The sequence below is a fragment of the Argentina silus genome (genome assembly GCF_951799395.1).
Source record: "Argentina silus genome assembly, chromosome: 3".
In the NCBI taxonomy this organism is placed as follows: domain Eukaryota; kingdom Metazoa; phylum Chordata; class Actinopteri; order Argentiniformes; family Argentinidae; genus Argentina; species Argentina silus.
The window spans coordinates 22,978,217-22,996,028 of NC_139657.1; the positions used below are offsets into that span (position 1 = coordinate 22,978,217).

At 42.2% G+C, this 17,812-nt stretch overlaps 1 protein-coding gene across 1 annotated transcript; it reads right to left on the minus strand.

Annotated features, from left to right (window-relative positions):
• Nucleotides 1-952: 952 nt before the first annotated feature.
• Nucleotides 953-12,888, minus strand: nox5 (NADPH oxidase, EF-hand calcium binding domain 5; the record flags this gene model as incomplete). Its single annotated transcript, XM_083666196.1, has 16 exons — nt 953-1,084; nt 1,311-1,477; nt 1,672-1,771; nt 1,860-1,944; nt 2,156-2,280; nt 2,487-2,531; nt 2,629-2,820; nt 4,294-4,436; nt 4,783-4,915; nt 5,177-5,359; nt 7,947-8,119; nt 8,826-8,979; nt 9,138-9,375; nt 9,995-10,205; nt 12,254-12,404; nt 12,769-12,888. 16 exons carry the CDS (start codon nt 12,886-12,888, stop codon nt 953-955), a joined length of 2,352 nt encoding a protein of 783 aa, XP_083522322.1.
• Nucleotides 12,889-17,812: the final 4,924 nt, after the last annotated feature.

Sequence of the window (17,812 nt, forward strand, 5' to 3'; positions counted from 1 at the left end):
TCAAAAGGTCATATATTTCTTTCCGAAACATCGAAACATCATGAAATATCAAGTAACAACATATAAGCTAATTAATACACAAATAATTATAAGCTAAGCTAATTATACAAATAATCAAATTCATACTTCAATGTAAAGTTATAATCAAACAAAAAAATAGAAGTGTGTGTGTGTGTCAATATGGAACCCAACAGGGTTCTTGAAAGGGTGTCCCTCAAATGAAAAAAAAACATTTTTTTCTGAGTGTACCACAAAATACCTCAAAAGTAAATTACCTTAATTCATGTACATGAATGATTTGTGCCAAACCTATAGACTTGCACACACGTCCAGCCAATGGGTGTGGTTCCAACCACCCTAACAAAACACTTGCATGAATATAAGCTCAGACATAATACAGTTATAATCAAACAAGAACCAACATCACAGGTACATTAGTTAGTGAGGTAATGCATCAGAAAGAACAGAAATTCACAATTACCCACAATGCCATTGCAAAAGAAGGAATAACATTTGCATATTTGCTAGGGAATTGTGGGTAAGTGTGAATTTCTGGTCTTTGTGGTGCATTATCTCACTAACCAATGTACCTGTGATGTTGGTCCTTATTTGTTTCTAACTGTATTACATCTGCGCTCATGTTCATTGTATTTGATATAACAGAATTTGTACAGGTCATGAGAGTTTCAGTTAAGTAAATGTATACATGTAAGTAAATGTAACATAATATGTTGAGATTATGCAGTTGGCTACGTCGTATATTTATTTCTGAATATGATGTTTGTGGAACAAATGTAAACAAATGAAAACCTTACTAGAAATATTCATGCACAAATACAATCTTACATTTTCTTTGTCAAAATCATAGATTTTTGGGAGCTATCTTTACTAAGCCGCTGACTAATTATTTTTTACAGTGCACATGGGTTTGGATCTAGTTGAAGTGGCCCTCTTAGAAGTTCTCCTTGTAGAAGTTGAAGCCGAAGTGCTCACATTGTGCCTTGATGAGTTTAGCCAGAGCAGGGGAGCCACAAAAGAACACATGGACCTTCCCTTTCTTCTCTTCTGACACTTTCTGGAATACCTGGGGGATAAGACAGGCAGAGATTCAATGGAAGTCAATGGAACTGGACAGCACCCACAAATACACTGTATACAAATATATCCATAAAACATCACATATACACTGAATAATGCACTATATGCGGTCGTAATAAACCTGTTTTCTATATGGTGCATCTCTCTTCAAGAGAAACCTTTACGTTTGCTTGTACTGGAAAGGCACAAAGGTTTCTATTTGAAATCTTCACCTTCCCCCACTCTGGCCTCCCTGGCTGTGTGCGAGTGCGTAGGCCAGTGATGGAATCCCTCTTCTCCTTCTTGGCCAGCAGGTCTAGTGCCATCTGCAGGCCAATGGCCTTCATGTCGTTCTTACTGAGGGCTGAGGTCATGTACATGTGCATCTCCAAGAAGCGGCCTGGTGGTTTACACATCATGTACAAACAGAAACAACAAAAGTACACACATTTTCTCAGACTATTTACTCTCTATTTTTTTTGTTTCTCTCTCTATATATACACACCCCTCTCTCTCTCTCTCTCTCTCTCTCTCTCTCTCTCTCTCTCTCTCTCTCTCTCTCTCTCTCTCTCTCTCTCTCTCTCTCTCTCTCACCCTCTGGCTCCTCATCAGCCTGGTCCATCTCTAGTTTGGTCAGTAGACTGACAAACCACTCAAACGACTTTTGGTCGCGGTTGATCCAGATGAAGTCAACCTACAGGCCATAAGTGTTTACCATACATTAACTTAATGCTATTAGACATAAGTCTAGAGATTTTCCTGTCAACTGCAGGTAGTCTCACCTTCCTCAGCTTCATCTCGCTGTCCTTAATGTTCTCACACCAGGAGTAGCTGCAGTTGGGGCAGTTCTGTTTCCTCATGCGATAGCTGCAGCAGCACAAATTCAAAATACATTTGTGTGTGGGAAAAAGTAGCACCATCGTATCATTGTAGAATGATAGCTACCAGTGTTGCCAATTTTCCAACTGATTGTGAAAATAAATACTTTTAACTTAATTTAAGTCAGGCTTTAAGGCCAGTGATTCTACATTTTCTGTTTCATATAGATCTCTCTCATGATGTTCTGCTCTTGACTTACCGGTACATGATGCTCTGTAGGATGGAGGCGAAAGGCGTAATCCCAATGCCAGCACCGATTAACACGGCATGTTCAGAATCAAAGATCTGCCTGGTAGGCGTCCCATATGGGCCATCTACATAACACTGACAGACAAAGAGACACTGACACTTAAAGGGATCTTATGTGAATGTTTGAATATTCAAAAATGAACATATCCATTTTGGGGCAATGAATACCATTTATTACTGTAATTAGCAGTAACAGTTCCACTACTAGTTCAGAATGTGACACATTTTTGGCCTTGAAAATGTAATGTTACAAAAGTAGGTGAAACCATACATCAACTCACCTTGATGTTGCAGAACCTGTGGGTCTCACTAAGCTTGGCTGTGATCTGTTGATTGGGAGGAGAACAAGTCATTTTTACAACTAAGTATAAGAGCAGTGACCCAGTGACCAAAACCCCTCTTAACTTTCAAACCAGGCCACACCTCTCTGACTGGGTGGCCCTCCCCTCTCTCTGCCTGGCCAGTCTGGTCTGGGTTTGGCCCCTGTGATCCTGGTGCTGGCCCCGGTCCTGGCCCTGGTTTAGACCCGTTCTGCCGATACATGGTCAGCTCTACAGCATCATCCTGGTTGGAGGCAACAGTCCCAACGCAGCACGCTGACTTAAACAGCTCCTCCTGCAAGAACATCAGCATTCAACATCAGCATTCAACACTATTGTCCCCTCCAGGCTGAGAAACCTAGGCCTCAACCCTGGCCTATGCGACTGGATACTGGACTTCCTGTTGGACCAACAACAGGTGGTGAGAATGGGCTCGAAGACCTCCACCCCCCTGACCCTCAACACAGGAGCCCCCCAGGGCTGTGTCCTGAGTCCCCTCCTCTACTCCCTGTACACCCACGACTGTGTGGCCACTCATGGCTCCAACTCTGTGATCAAATTCGCTGATGACACCACAGTGATTAGCCTGATCACAGACAGTGATGAGACAGCCTACAGGAGAGAGGTCGACCGCCTGGCCGAGTACAGCCAGGAGAACAACCTCTCTCTCAAAACCGACAAGACCAAGGAGCTGGTGGTGGACTTCAGGAAGAAAGGCCGGGAAGAAAGGCCCTATCACCATCAACGGGTCCGCAGTAGAGAGGGTCAACAGCTTCAAGTTCCTTGGCGTCCATATCTCCGACGACCTCACCTGGGACGAGCACACCAATCAGGTGTGTGAAAAAGGCACAGCAGCGCCTCTTTCACCTCAGGCGGCTGAGGAAGGTTGGCATGGGACCCAAGATCTTGCGGACCTTCTACAGGGGCACTACTGAGAGCATCCTGACGGGATGCATCACTGCCTGGCACGGCAACTGCATCGCCCTCAACCGCAAGGCGCTGCAGAAGGTGGTGCGGACAGCTGAGTGCATTAGTGGATGTGAGTTTCCCTCCATCCAGGACATATACAACAAAAGATGTGTCAGCAAAGCCTCATCATCAGGGACCCCAGCCACCCCAACCACAGCCTGTTTGAACTGATGCCGTCCAAAAGACGGAGCCTCCTCCGGAGCCTCAGGGCCAAAACTCAGAGGCTCACCAACAGCTACTTCCCCCAGACCATCAGGCTCATGAACAAGCCTACCTCAAACTCTTGACTTTACCCCCAGCACACCCACAGAATGGAATTCACTAGCACACAGTCACTTTAAACAAACACCTCTTACACCATCGGCACAGTGCAATAACAATGACATTCCACTGACCCACTTTACTTTTTTTACTTACTATTTATACTGTAAATTGTGTCATGCCTATTGTCTTATGTGTCCAACAATCGTCACTGTCCAACTGTCTCACTTATCTTGTACTATGTCACTTATTGTCTTGTCCTTATTTCATTTCACAACTGTGTATTTGCGTATTTGTATTATTTGTGTTATTTGTATTATTGTATTTTGTATGCTGCATTGTCATGGAACCGAGCCCAAGAATTTTACTCATTTTGATATGGGAAAGCTGGTCTGAGCCGGAGTGTGTGTGTGTGTGTGTGTGTGTGTGTGTGTGTGTGTGTGTGTGTGTGTGTGTGTATGCATGCATGTGTTGTGTGTCTGTGCGTGTGTGCGTGTGTGCGTGTGTGTGTGTCTGTCAGTGGGTAGTCACACAGAACCTGGGTCTTCTTCTGGTGTCGTCTGTTCCTCAGGCTTGTGCTCAGTCTCTTGGTGCTGACTACCTGCATCTCTGTTTGTCTGAAGCACTCATACAGACGGTTGGTCCACTGGCCCATGGAGCGGATGTGCAGCCATAGAATATCTGTGTTGAAAGTGAGCACACTTGCTGAAATCTATGTACTAAATCTATCGACATGTAATCCAAAAGACTTTACGTAATGCATGCTACCACACATACATATATACTGGTAGATAAAGATAGAGTTGTCATGCTGCAATTGAGAGACAGTGGACTTAGAATGAAGTTATGCATCCACAATGCATTTTAAATGGTATGCTAGTGAGGTTATTGAAACTTAGCCAGTGGTTGTTAGTATGAGCAATAAGTGATAACACAGTTGTCGGCATACAGTATCATTCAGTGTGAGTGGAGTGGAATGTACAGTACCTGACTGGAATGTACAGTACCTGACTGGAATGTACAGTACCTGACTGCTCTGGGGCACTGCTGATGGTGAAGGGATGCCACTCATACTTAGCGATGTCTGGAATGTTTATGTAGAGATAATCTCCTGGCTTGAAGTCGAAAAACTGGGGCCGCTTGATCACCAGATGAGTGACCTGCAAATAAGAGAGGCAAAGGCTTTTCTCAACACTGTAAATTTATATTGCAGATCAATATTTACAGCTATTAAGTGATCACATTACAGTGATCACTCCATTAACTTGACCAAATGACATATTTAGAAAATTGTTATTTAGTTGTAAAGTAAACAAATACATGCTCCTGTATGTGTGGTGTATTGTATTTTTTACAGTATTCATGTTAAAGTGTCTACATAAAGGAGCATGACAGCTATTTGAAAATGTGCCTACTAGCACCTTGGATGGCAGCAGGTTGACCTCGACGATGTAGAGCCCCCCCAAGTGCGACACTGCGATGCCCACTATTTTTTCCAGCAGGAAGACCACGCCTGGCACCACAAACCACTTCCAGAAGTTGGCACAGTGGACAACCAGTAGAGCCCACACCCAGACATAGGACAGGTGAGACCAGTAGAACACCTGGGAAAACACAAAAGTTGAACAATGACATGTTGTAAATCCCTCTGTAGTCTCTTTTTAGTGACAGAGGGATGCTAGTGCGTGTTAATGGCCAAGCTAAGCCATAGACAGGGTACACAATTATAGCATGTTGGATATAATCCATGTAGTCTATATCCAAAGCTGGCAAGGCTTTAGACCTGTGAATATCACCATAGCAAGAAAAGATGCTTTCACACATATATCTAGCCTGAGTGCCAGACTGTTTTAGCCAACTCCCTTTGTTTTTCTGATGCCAAATAATCAGCCAAACTAATGTGTTATTCATGTGCACTTGGAACTAGGAAACTAGGAAATTTCCGACTTGGAAACACATTGTACAAAGATAATCCCCGATTTTGCCACACAGAGAGATCAACCGATAGAAAGCTCTATGCAAATAACTTACGTAAATTTTACAAATAACTTACGTAAATCCGATTTGGACAAATCTTCAAATGATAATGATTTATACATGATGAGTGAAGAGTTAAAGGAACCATATGCAGGATTGTGCCTTCTTTACACTGCAATGGGAATTGCTATGACAATTCAGAATAGCGTTTCCTCCTCTCTCCCTCCCCTTGCTCAATGCAAACTATTTCTAACTGAAACAACAAATCTGTCAATAATGTTCACGTTTTTATCCAGCGAGTGTCTTAGTTACATGACCATAAAACTAGCAAAAGACCTGTGTGGTTGAAATGCAGACGTTATTTAGTTTGGAAATGTTGGAAATGAGCCAGCCAATGGAATTGCAATGACAATTCAGAACAATGTCTCTTCCTTGCTTCCTCCCCTTGCTCAATGCAAAATACATCTAACAGAAACAATAAATATGTCAATAATTTGTTTGCGGAAACATGAACACGGAAATGAGCCATCCAGTGGAGACGCTCACATTCAAACCCAAAGTTTCAAATCCCAAAATCCCCCCATTCCCAAAACACACCTCAGACAAGGCTGTAACGTCAAGCAGGATGTTTACTAGGATAAATCATCAAAATGCATGTTACAAACTTTGCTTAGGTCAGCTTTCAGCACTGAGAAATGCTTGCGGCAGTAGCAGTAGCCAGCCAATGAGCCACACACACGGAAGTCACAGTTTACACACCAACAGCAAGTGGTAGACGCCCAGAAACATTTTAAAAAGCAAATTCAGGCAGAAGGGCAGAGTCTTGGCAGATGCACACACTGTCACAGACTGCGTGATTCAGCAGTTATTTATTGACATTTTACATATTGCACCTTTAATTACTTTTCAATAAAACATATGAAAGAAAAATTACTAAGGGGGCCTGAAAAACATTAATTCTAACCCTGACCCCAAATTTGAACAAACTCCTAACCCTAACCATAACCAAACTTTAACCAATACGAAAATATAATTTGGTTTGGAGGCCTAGAGTGTGTCCTTAGTCACTCACAAAAGAAAATCTATAGGAAATAAAAAATGTACAGGAACAATATGAAGGACTACTCAATGAGAGTCATACAGGGGCGGGGCTACAGGGAAATTCAGATTCTACATTTCTGCCACCCTCTAGGTTTAGCTGAAATTACGCCCCTGCCTAGCTTGGTAGCTCCGTTAGATAGCTAGCTATGTTACAACCTAGGAGCAATAGCTTAGCTGCCTATATAATCTACTCTCTCCATTTTCAAAAATCATCATTGGCCACCCAATGAGACAACAAATCTTTGTCCCATCCTGGCCAGCCACCCCACTTGGAGAGTTCTGATCACGCTGCTCATGTCACTGGACATTTAAAAAGTGTGTTGTACCCTTACATTGTTTGCTTTCCTATGCATTTTCTTTCAGATGTTGCATTGAAGACAAGACAAATAGACTGTTCTAACCTTAACTATTCACTCTACATGTATAAATATCATTTGAAGGTAAAGTTGTGAATTAACACTGAGAACAATAAAACAATTCCATACTTTGTTCACCTAATAGCAGGGAGAGCGCCACCTAGTGAACATAATCTAAGACTATCGCACTGTATAATGGGACGTTAAACACATCAATGACTAAATACCTTTGGACAAGGCAACCTCCAGATAACCTGCTTAACCAGATGAATCATATTACTTGTCAGACATTGAGAACTGATATTCTAAATCGATTCTGACCAATAAAATCTTCTAAATAACAGGTTTGGATAGGTCATGGGTGACTTTTGACCATTGTTTTGGATTCCTCATGTCTTAATCATTATCAGGTAGGAATTTGGACCAAATCATATTGTTTGAATTCTATTGAATATTATATGAATCCCACAAAATGAAAATGGCCAATTTGGGTACAATCAATTATCTTATTTCTTAGGGATTTCAACAAAATAATGATGCAGGAATACTTATCTTATCTGTTTCTACCTACATAAATCATTTCAGGATCATCTGAAATGGGGGCTTGATGGTTGATTTGACATGGAATGACCCAATGATGTATCAATACAGGATAAATGTAAAAAAGCGAAATATTCCAGATTAATCACGAAAAATCACATCCCATGATACTTAGGATGATAAATGATTTGCTCAATTATTCAACCTTGCAACTCACCTCAAAATGGCCACTGCGGCGCACAAAAGTGCTGGAGCACACCACCATCAGACAGATCATGACCTGTAGCACCAGCCCGGTGAGGGAGGAGGCACCCCTCACCCAGCCAATCCCAGGCCTCGTGGTGAACAGATACTCCCACAGGTTGTAGCTGCTGGTCTGAGACAGCACACCTGAAGGAGGCCAGAGCAGAGCGGACATAAACAAATCAAATCAAATCAAATTGTATTTGTCATGTACAGTACATCACATACAGCTGGAATTGATATAGTGAAATGCTTTGGGATCTTGCTCCTCAATCAACAACAGTCAACAACAATCAACAAATCAACAATACAATATAATATAGTAATAATAAAACAGTGGCAATACTAGTGCATGAGGGTGTAGAGTAAGTAGCAGTAGTAATGGCTGTAACAATAACAGTAATAATACAATGTCAAGAGTATGTACCAGCAATAATTTACAGTAATAGTGCAAAGGTGCAATGAAAGTAGTGGCAATAACTGTCAGATGTGCAAGAGCAGTGTCCACTGATCAAAACACTGTAGGCTCATTACATTATACTCTGCATATACTGCACCAATCTAAGGTCAGTGTCTGCTGTCTAGGGTTGGGCGATATATATTTTTTGTCACAATATTACTTTAGAAAATATCATGATATACGATAATATTGTTCATTGCAATATCACAATATGCTCTAAATATCACAATATTTGAATTTGAATATTGAATATCGGGCCAACTCTATCAGCGTCAACAATGTGTCTGTCATTGTAATCAATTCTTATGTCTGATGTATCTGAGCCAGCACAATATGGTTCAGGTCGGCATAATTATGCCAAAAGGGAATCTGTGTCTGATTGTATATTCGTACCAAAGTTCACGAAGTGTGCAGTGGTGTGCACCATGGTGAAGAAGAGGATGGCGTAGCCCACCATCTGATGTAACAAGATGTATTGGTCCAGAGGCAGAATCCTCACTAACCATGTGGCCCGCAGCCAGGTCATACAGCGCCGCAGCATCAGGACCTATTCACACACACGCACACACACACCCCCCACGCCCCCCACACACATACACAAACACATACATAGCTTAGTATTAACTCAACAGCTCAAGACAACACCACTTCTCTCCCCTTGTCTTTCTCCTCCTGCTCTTCTCCTTCCTTCATTCCCTCCCTCACCATGACGAAGGTGCAGTTGAAGTTGAGACATTGGCCGCAGCCCTTGGCCACCATGTACCAGGCCCCACTCTGGGTGTTCTTGAACATGGCAGCAGTGAACAGCAGCAGGTTGAGGCAGGCATAGCTGCACAGGAAGAGGAGCTTGCGGCTGTTGTTGTGCCAGTAGCCTGGTGTCAGGTAGCGTGGGGTGTGCCTCTTCTTCTCCTCCAGGTCGGGAGGCTTCAGCCAGTTGGCAGCGCTGAAGGAGGAAACGGACAGAGAGAGAGGCGCAACAGGGGTGAGAGGAGCTAGCAGGATGGACAAGATTTGCTGGCAAAATACAGCATGTTGGCAGAGCGGACTTCCTCTGCAGTAAGCTCTGACTTTGTGCCATTAATACTACGTTGCAGAGATACACGGTTGGTTGTGTAAGCCTGTGTAAAATGGCACTACTTCAGTCCTATGTGGTCCCTGCACTAAGCAAATTGACTTCTGTAGTGAACCGTCTGTCAAAAGACGCTGCAAATGAATAAAGGAGGTTGGGTGCGCACACAAGACGCAGGCTGTTCTTAGCTTTTTAAAATATTCATTTACTGAGATCTCAACAATCTAAGGTCAGCCTGTACTGACCTTTTGGCTGGGCCTTTTTCAAGGAAAACTGGCCACTAATTCAGTCCTGTACACATGAAATATTTAAGAAATAGAGAGGAATTATGATACTGTGGGAACATGTACAGTTGTTAAGTGTGTAGTAGTTAAATCCATGGTTTCTGTTAGTGAGCCAGTGGGTGAATGACTTTGACACCTGTAGTGATGTTTGTGAATGTGCTCATGTATGAACATACAGCAGTATTTCTAGTTGTGTTATGTTTCCAGACCTAATAGTGAGGTTCTCCATGACCTCTGGGAAGTTCTCCAGCTCGGCCTTGAGCTCCTCGAAGGTGATAAAACCGCTGTTGTCCTTGTCGGCTGACTCAAACAGGGCCAGGGTCAGGTCGTCCAGCTTCTCCTCCGGCAGGGAGATGGCGCTCTCACGCAGGCACGACTTGAGCACCGTACGTAGTTCATCTGGGTCTATGGAGCCACTGCCTACAGATAAATCAAGATAAATCAATCACAATAGATGCTTGCATGGTGCTAACTGATATATTTCAATGTGGAAAAGAATAGCAGTTGGTAACTAAGCTGGTTTCTCAAAGGGTGACACTGTACAACAATGTTGAGGGCAAAATGTATTCTCTGTCCTTTTTCATTGATCAGTTTATGCACTGTTAGAAGAGAGCATAAAAAGTGGTGTACCTAAGCTAAGACCTGGTGTTTGAATGTTTTTTTTTAATATGCAAACCCAATTCAAGTGTTATGATACACTGAATGTGGTTGAACACACCTTAACAGTGCACCCAAAGTGGTTCTTAAATCTGCATTCTGGTGTAGAAAGTGTGGCAAGAGAGTGCTGTGTTCAGTGCAGTGCAATTTTATTAACAATCAATGTTTTTACACGTCATACTGTATCAACATTTTTGCACAAATTATAGCAATTTACCAAGCTGTTTTTAGAGGAGCGTGTAGGACTCGAAAGAATGCCACTGTGCCATAGGTAGAGGGCAGTCTTTCTTTCTTTCTTTCTTTCTCTCTCTCTCTCTCTCTCTCTCTCTCTCTCTCTCTCTCTCTCTCTCTCTCTCTCGACCAGTCAGGCTTCTCATTACCAGCATTTGCCATAAATACCCGGTTCAACCTTCACTACCCTGCCAGATCGTAACATCAGTTATTGTTAGTCACGCTTCTAGCTATTATTCCTAGTTCCTACTTCTTAGCATTCCCAGCCTCCTTACCTTGTTTGTTCCTGTGTCCTCAGTTCCCTCCTGCTACCGACCCTCCTTCCCTGCCTGACCCTCCTGCCTGCTTGCCTGCCTGCTTACCTGAACCCTGCCTGACCCTCCTGCCTGCTTACCTGAACCCTGCCTGGACGACTATCTGCCTACCTGCCTGTTCCCCTGCATGACTGCCCGCTTCCCTGCCTGACCTCTTGTGTGTATGACTGCCTGCCTGCCTACTCAACCTATGCCTGTCTGCCAACCCGATTACCTGCCTGAACTCTGCCTGCCAGCTTACCTGTTTGACCCCTGCCTGCCTGACCAACCGCCTGCCTGACCCTTACTGGACTACCTGTCTACATATCGACTCAGTCAGCCTTCTGTCAATAAATACACCCCAGCTTGGGGTTTCACTGATCCTGGCTCTTAGTCTGTGTTCTGCACTTGGGTTAACCTGTCTGACCGTTACATACACACTTGGTTATGCACACACTTGATCAATGCAACTATGCATGCACGGTAGTAAAACCTCAAAAACCAAAGTTGGATGCAATCTACAACTTCTTTCTGTCAGCATCAGAGGTTTGTCTGTACTTTTAATGCTTACTGTTGTAATTAGCTGAGCAAACATTGAGTGAAATATAACTCACCAGCCAATGAAAAACATTATTTTATAAACACTTTTCTGCCCAGCCTTTTGAATGAGTGGGTTCTCAAGATGAGTTTATCATCTCATCTTATCAGACATTAGCATCAACACCGTAGTAGAGGGTACTCCCAATGAGGAGTGTATCAAAACATCCTAGTAGAGGGGCCTCCTGATGAGAAGTGTATCAAAAACCCCTAGTAAAGCAGGAACCTCAGAAGGAAGAGTGTCTTGGAGCTCAGAAAAAAGAGATGTTCTAATTCTGCACATGGAATCTTTCAAAACACAATTGTATGGGTGCTCAAACACCTCTAGATTAGAGTTCTGAATTTCTGAATGGTGCTTCACAACTCAAATTATTGGTGTAACAACACACCATTTCAAAGTAATCATACATCCTAGTTACAAGTTTCATACAACATACAAGTTTCATACATCCTAAAAATGTCTCAAAACCTTCACAAATATGTTTTACAGTACCAAAAAAAGGTTTTGAACGCTTTAAATTGGTGGCAAGCTCAGTTGCCACCAGTTTTTGTGTTTCGCAACACTTTCTTTTAATAGTCTATAGTAATGAGATCTGGTGGGGATTTCCTCCTGTTACATGTACTGTAATGGTTGATAATGCACTCTCTTCTTGTGACAGATTTATGGTTCAAAACAAGCCACAACGTTACCATCCACATCGTAGACCTGGAAGAGGAAGCGAAGCTTGTCCGTCTCGCTGCCATGGATGAGCAGATCCAGTGCCTTCAGCAGCTCGTCCAGACTGATGGAGCTGCTGCCGTCAGAGTCGAACAAAGCAAAGAACCGCTCCGCAAAGAACGACTACACACAAACACATCACACATTATAGTAGGGCTAAAATACATATCCAGGAAGCAAAATCATTCGGTGGAAGTGACACCAGTCACACCAAGGGACTGTAAAAGTGTGTAGCTTTTGAGAGTGGTATCTTCATGGGATGTGGAAGCTAAAACTATTATAACCAAACGTTACTTGCTATACTTTGTTGTTCTGTTTACCTTTTTTGGTCGTTATATATGAACCCTCATACTTATTTGGCAATTTTGCAGCCCTCTACCCCATTAACCCTTTTTCTTCTCCCAAGTCCTGTTTGCAAGCAAACCAAGTAGTTCTGTTTCATTGACCAATTGCTAAACATCAGACAAGAGGCTGATCCCTGACTCACCTCCTTGACTTTCAGAGCAGTTTTGAACTCCTCCAGGTCGATCTCTTTGTCATCTCCAGTGATGCTCTCAAACTGCTTGGTGACCCATTCCAGCCAGCGGGCATCCTCATCCAGGCTCATGGTGCCTCGATGGCAGCCTTGTAGGTACACCACACCTATTGTAGTCAACACATTGGATATTGTATGTGGCCATGGTGAACTAAAGTTAACTAAACTTACTCTCCTTCCAATGTAGCTCAGTTGGTAGAGCATGATGCTAACAACACCAAGGTTGTGGGTTTGATTCCTGCTGGGGCCATATAAAAAAGACATATGCACTCACTGTACTCTAAGTCACTTTGAATAAAACCTTAATGGCATATATTATTATTATCCCAGTGGCAGTTGATTTGTTTGAGAAGGAAATGTAATGCCTAACGCTCAATTACTGTAACAGTGACTACTGTATTGTGTTGATTCTTATGACAATTATTATTACTTAATTGGTCTCTTCTGTATCTGCTTATTCTTTTTACTATCATGTGTATTTCTAGGTGCTGTGCAGTCACTCTACAGATCTAAAAATATATGTATATAGTGCTACATTGTTTAGCAGCTGAAATCTAAAATGAAGCCTTGAGCCTCACAAAGATGCTGGCAAGGAGAGTCATTGTATGAGAAAGGCTTGCATCACTGGCTCTGTTCTCAGGCAAAAACACTCATTAGTATGCCAAGCCGTCATAAACACCTGAAATACTAGGGGGTCTGTATGAATAACCTCATATGAGTGAGACCTATAAATAGAATCGTGCATTTCTAATGTTGCCACGGAGATGTCAGCAGTAGAGAGTGAAAACAGTAGCTGAGCCATTGTTTGTCTCTAATCTAATAACTTCTTCAAGGACAGGCTGTAACAATCTAACAATAATGCGTTTGATAGGCACAACAGACCATGTGCACAATCTCTCTCATTCCAGCAGTCTCAGGTATGGATACAATAAAACTTGCCTTTGTGTATACTAGAGACTCATTAAAACCACTAAGCACAACTTACACTGATTTGTCTTTGTTTCCTACCGAATAAATACTGCATTGTGAGTTTGAGTGAATTGAACCCCTATAAAGTCCCTATAAAGATGATAGGCTAAGGTTTTGTTTTTTCAGATATTAGAAAATTATACATTTTTTTTGCTAAAGGACACCTTTTTCAAGGACACAGAATGTGGGTTTATTTAAATCTGGAATATGTTACCCAAATTGAAGCATGAGATTCTCCCAAAATCTGAAAAGTGTGAATACTATAATTAGCCTTACCTTCAACACCCAGCAATGTGCCAATGTGAGATGGAATTAGCTTTTCATTTTTTATTTATTTTTAATCAGATTTAATGAGAAATTGTTTTTTTTACCTTAAAAGTGAAACATGCTGCTCTTTTAAGAAATACAAAAAATATGACTTTCTATAAAACTCCCTAAAAGGATAGAGTATATACAGTTGTTTTGCCTTTACATATTACAATAAATTATACTGCATAAAAGGTATTTGGATGGAGGTTTGCTCAATGTGGAGATGGTCTCTTGAGAAGGGTCAAAAATCTCTCCTCTAGTCTAAGGACTCTGTGTTTGTATGTAATATTCTATCTGTGTTGCACACATAATATACAAAATAGCCCTGCTATCCTGAAGAACCCATGAAGGTATGGGGCCTTTAGGCTCTGAACTTTCTCAATGACAAAATACTGTAGATTGACACTTCATGATAAATTATTCATGACATTAAAGCGATGTTTCACTTTTTAAACATGTATTTTTCTTTACCCTTACCTTGGCTGAAGTTGATATAGAAAAAACCCAACAATTTTCACATATTGCTTCCTTAGGTACTGAGAAGTAATTATTTTGTTTTTCAAAACAAGATACAATATCCATTTCCATGTAATGACTGAGATGTAGGCCTACCATACATTTAGTCATCAATCAAAACCATTACATTTTAGGATACAAAAGGTGCCCTTACTTTCAACAGCGTAATCAGATACTCTGTGCCTTTCCTGAATTGGTCAATCCTTTCAAGTTGCACCTTTTTCCAACATTGATCTTTTCTTCAGTCAGCTAAACCCAACTCCCCAGGTTGACAGCCTGGTTGAGTGTGGTGGAGGTGGGGACAGGCAGCAGTGAGCCCTGACACCCAGCAGCTGTGTCTGACATCCCACTCCCCACTGAGCCGCTTTAAGCACAGGCCTCAATGCTCACGCCCAATAGGCCTAATTTTATAAATAAGTGTTTACCCCTGAAGAATACATAGGCTTTTTTGTATATATAACAATACATAGGAACGATTCCAGAATGTTTTTACTGAGCCATGTAATTGTTTATATATATATATTATGTCTATATAGAATATTGTCACAATACTCAGATAGGGTTAGGGTTAGGGTTAGGCTTCAGCAATATAATTTAAAGAAACGACTTAATCATTTTTCTTTTACTCATGCAAGCACATTTGTATTTACCAGGTATGGAGAATGTGATAAATTATAATTTAATTGGCCGCTAGGTGGCGATATACTACTACTCTTGGTACAGTGTTAAAACGTCCAGTTTACAGCAACCACATCCAGCATGATAAAGAGACAAAAGACAAAGACTGTTTATTGGCCATGCAATCAATTCTCATCAATTGTTGGAATGTAATTTTTTGCACACCCCCCCAGACCACACACACACTGCACACCCCCCCTCCAAGGCAACACACGTGCACACCCCCAGAGAGAACAGAGCGCTGGGCACAGGGTCAGCCATATTCCAGCACCCCTGGAGCAGTTAGGGGTTAAGCGCCTTGCTCAAGGGCACAACAGCAGTGGATATGATTCCAGTAACCCTCCAGTCACCAGCTCACCTCTGGCTCCCTTCTGGAGCGGGGATCAAACCAGCAACCTTCTGATTGCTGGCCGGCCTCTCTAACCTCCAGGCTACCTGGAGCCGAATGAGACCCACTAAACTTTGAAAGAAGGCTGATAACTGCAGGCAGCAGTCTGATTATCTCACCTTCTCCCGAAGTGTGCACTTGTACACTTCCCCTCATGGACTTGCACTGATGAATGCACTGATATAAGCAGTATGGTGGTTCGAAGCTTTGATATGCATGAGGGAACTGAAGGAGTACACACTTCTGGATAAAGGGTAGAGATTCAGAACCAATGGCTGTTCCATTCCAGAAGGTTGTTCCCTCCAATCTCCCCTCGTTCACTCCCCTTAACAGATCTAATAGAACACGGTAGCATATGTGTAAGCAATCTAGTTCTCACTGTGCAGCTATCCAGTCCAATCAGACCTGTGAAGGGGGGTGAACGAGGGCAGATTGGAGGGAACAACTTCATGGAATGGAACACAGCCATAGACTGGTCATCAAACAAGTTCTAAAGTGGTTGAAAAAGCACAACAAGTGGGCAGAAGCGTCCATTCCAGGATTGTTTAATCTCAAAACAGTGTGACTGTCTTGCATATACTTCAGCAAACTTCACACTGTAGCTAATGGTGCAATAGGTTCTGTAACGTTTCCCAATTATTGTGTAATACATACGGTAGGGCATCATACAACTACACTAGTGAGCTGGTGACAATAAAGGGGTTTGCTGCAAAACATGATGACTGATGCAAAGACATGAGATACTAAATAATGTGAGACACCGTGTGGGCGCGCTACGGGCCATGCCTAGTGTGCATTGAAATTGCGCACTCAAGTGGACGCATTCTCCTGTTCGCCTCGTGGCAGCTGCAACAGTGCAGCGTTGCAAACTCGCTGGAAAGACAGCATTGAAACACACCCAGCGGAAAATGGCCCCATCAACGCAAGGAGACCGTGCAATGGCTCTCAATAAACCTACTGGCGCGGGCTGGAAAAAGTACACAACGGCAGACGAAGACGGTATTTCGCTGCTACTGCTAATATGTATCGACATTATTACAAAATTGTATGACATCCAGACGACTGGTGCATTGCAATGCGGTGGGTTTTCAAGCCAAGTCGGTGTAGATATGAACATCTAAAAGCCACGCAGTTGCTGTTCAATATCCGTGCCATTAAAAGTGGCAGCGCAGCGCAACACATCAATGACCAGAATAATGGGTAATGTGGATTCATTTATTTAATTTAGTGAGCTATAATAACTTGTTTTGCTTTTTCCAAGGCATTGTATGTTACAGATAAAATGGCGATTGGAAGATCAGGTGACATTTTTTTCTCTCGTCCTCGCTGGACTGCGGGTTCAGTGGGGAAAGGAAGTGGAGAGTTGTTGGAGTACTTTCATTGGTAGGTTTGAAAGCTGAAAGGGAAAGGATATGGAAGATCGTGTTAGTTGTTTGCGTATGGCCGCATATCCCTCTCTGGTATAGTCGTGTCAATCACGTTTCAGGGGAGGAGAAATTGTCGCAATGCCCAAATATGTTGTAGCCCGATATCTTTAAAATGACGTAGTTCGCTCAGAGACTGTCTGAAACCGGGGTGGTGTGTTACCATGTACTTTTTAAAAAGCAAAGAATAACATGTTACTGTCCTCGCCGGTTCCCATAACATGATGCACGGATGACATGCAATCACTGCCCAAATGCTTGATTTTATGTGGCATCAATCGTTTATTCTGTCCAATTTTTGGACCATAACATTTTCATATCTCGAAAACTAAAGTAAATGATTAACAACCTTAGTAGTATAAACCTTGTCTGATATTAGTCAATTATATTAATAATAATAATACTTCAAAAATAGTCAAAGTAAACAACAGACCTAGGCTACTGAACCTGTCTGATTCTGAAATTAAATATATTGTGTTGACATGAAGTGTATAGCTTTTGTAGATAGTTTAGCCAAGGCCTTGTTGTATGGCAATATGTACATGAAACGAGTTTTACTTTATTTTGGGAAATTATTTAATAGGTTAATGGTTTTTTGTATTATTACCTAGCTAGGCTGCCACGTGGTGCGACTTCTAATTTATTTAGCAGGTAGTAGGTGCAAACCAGTTGCAAAGAGTCTAGGTGCAAAGAGTAGACTTCTGCACCTTCT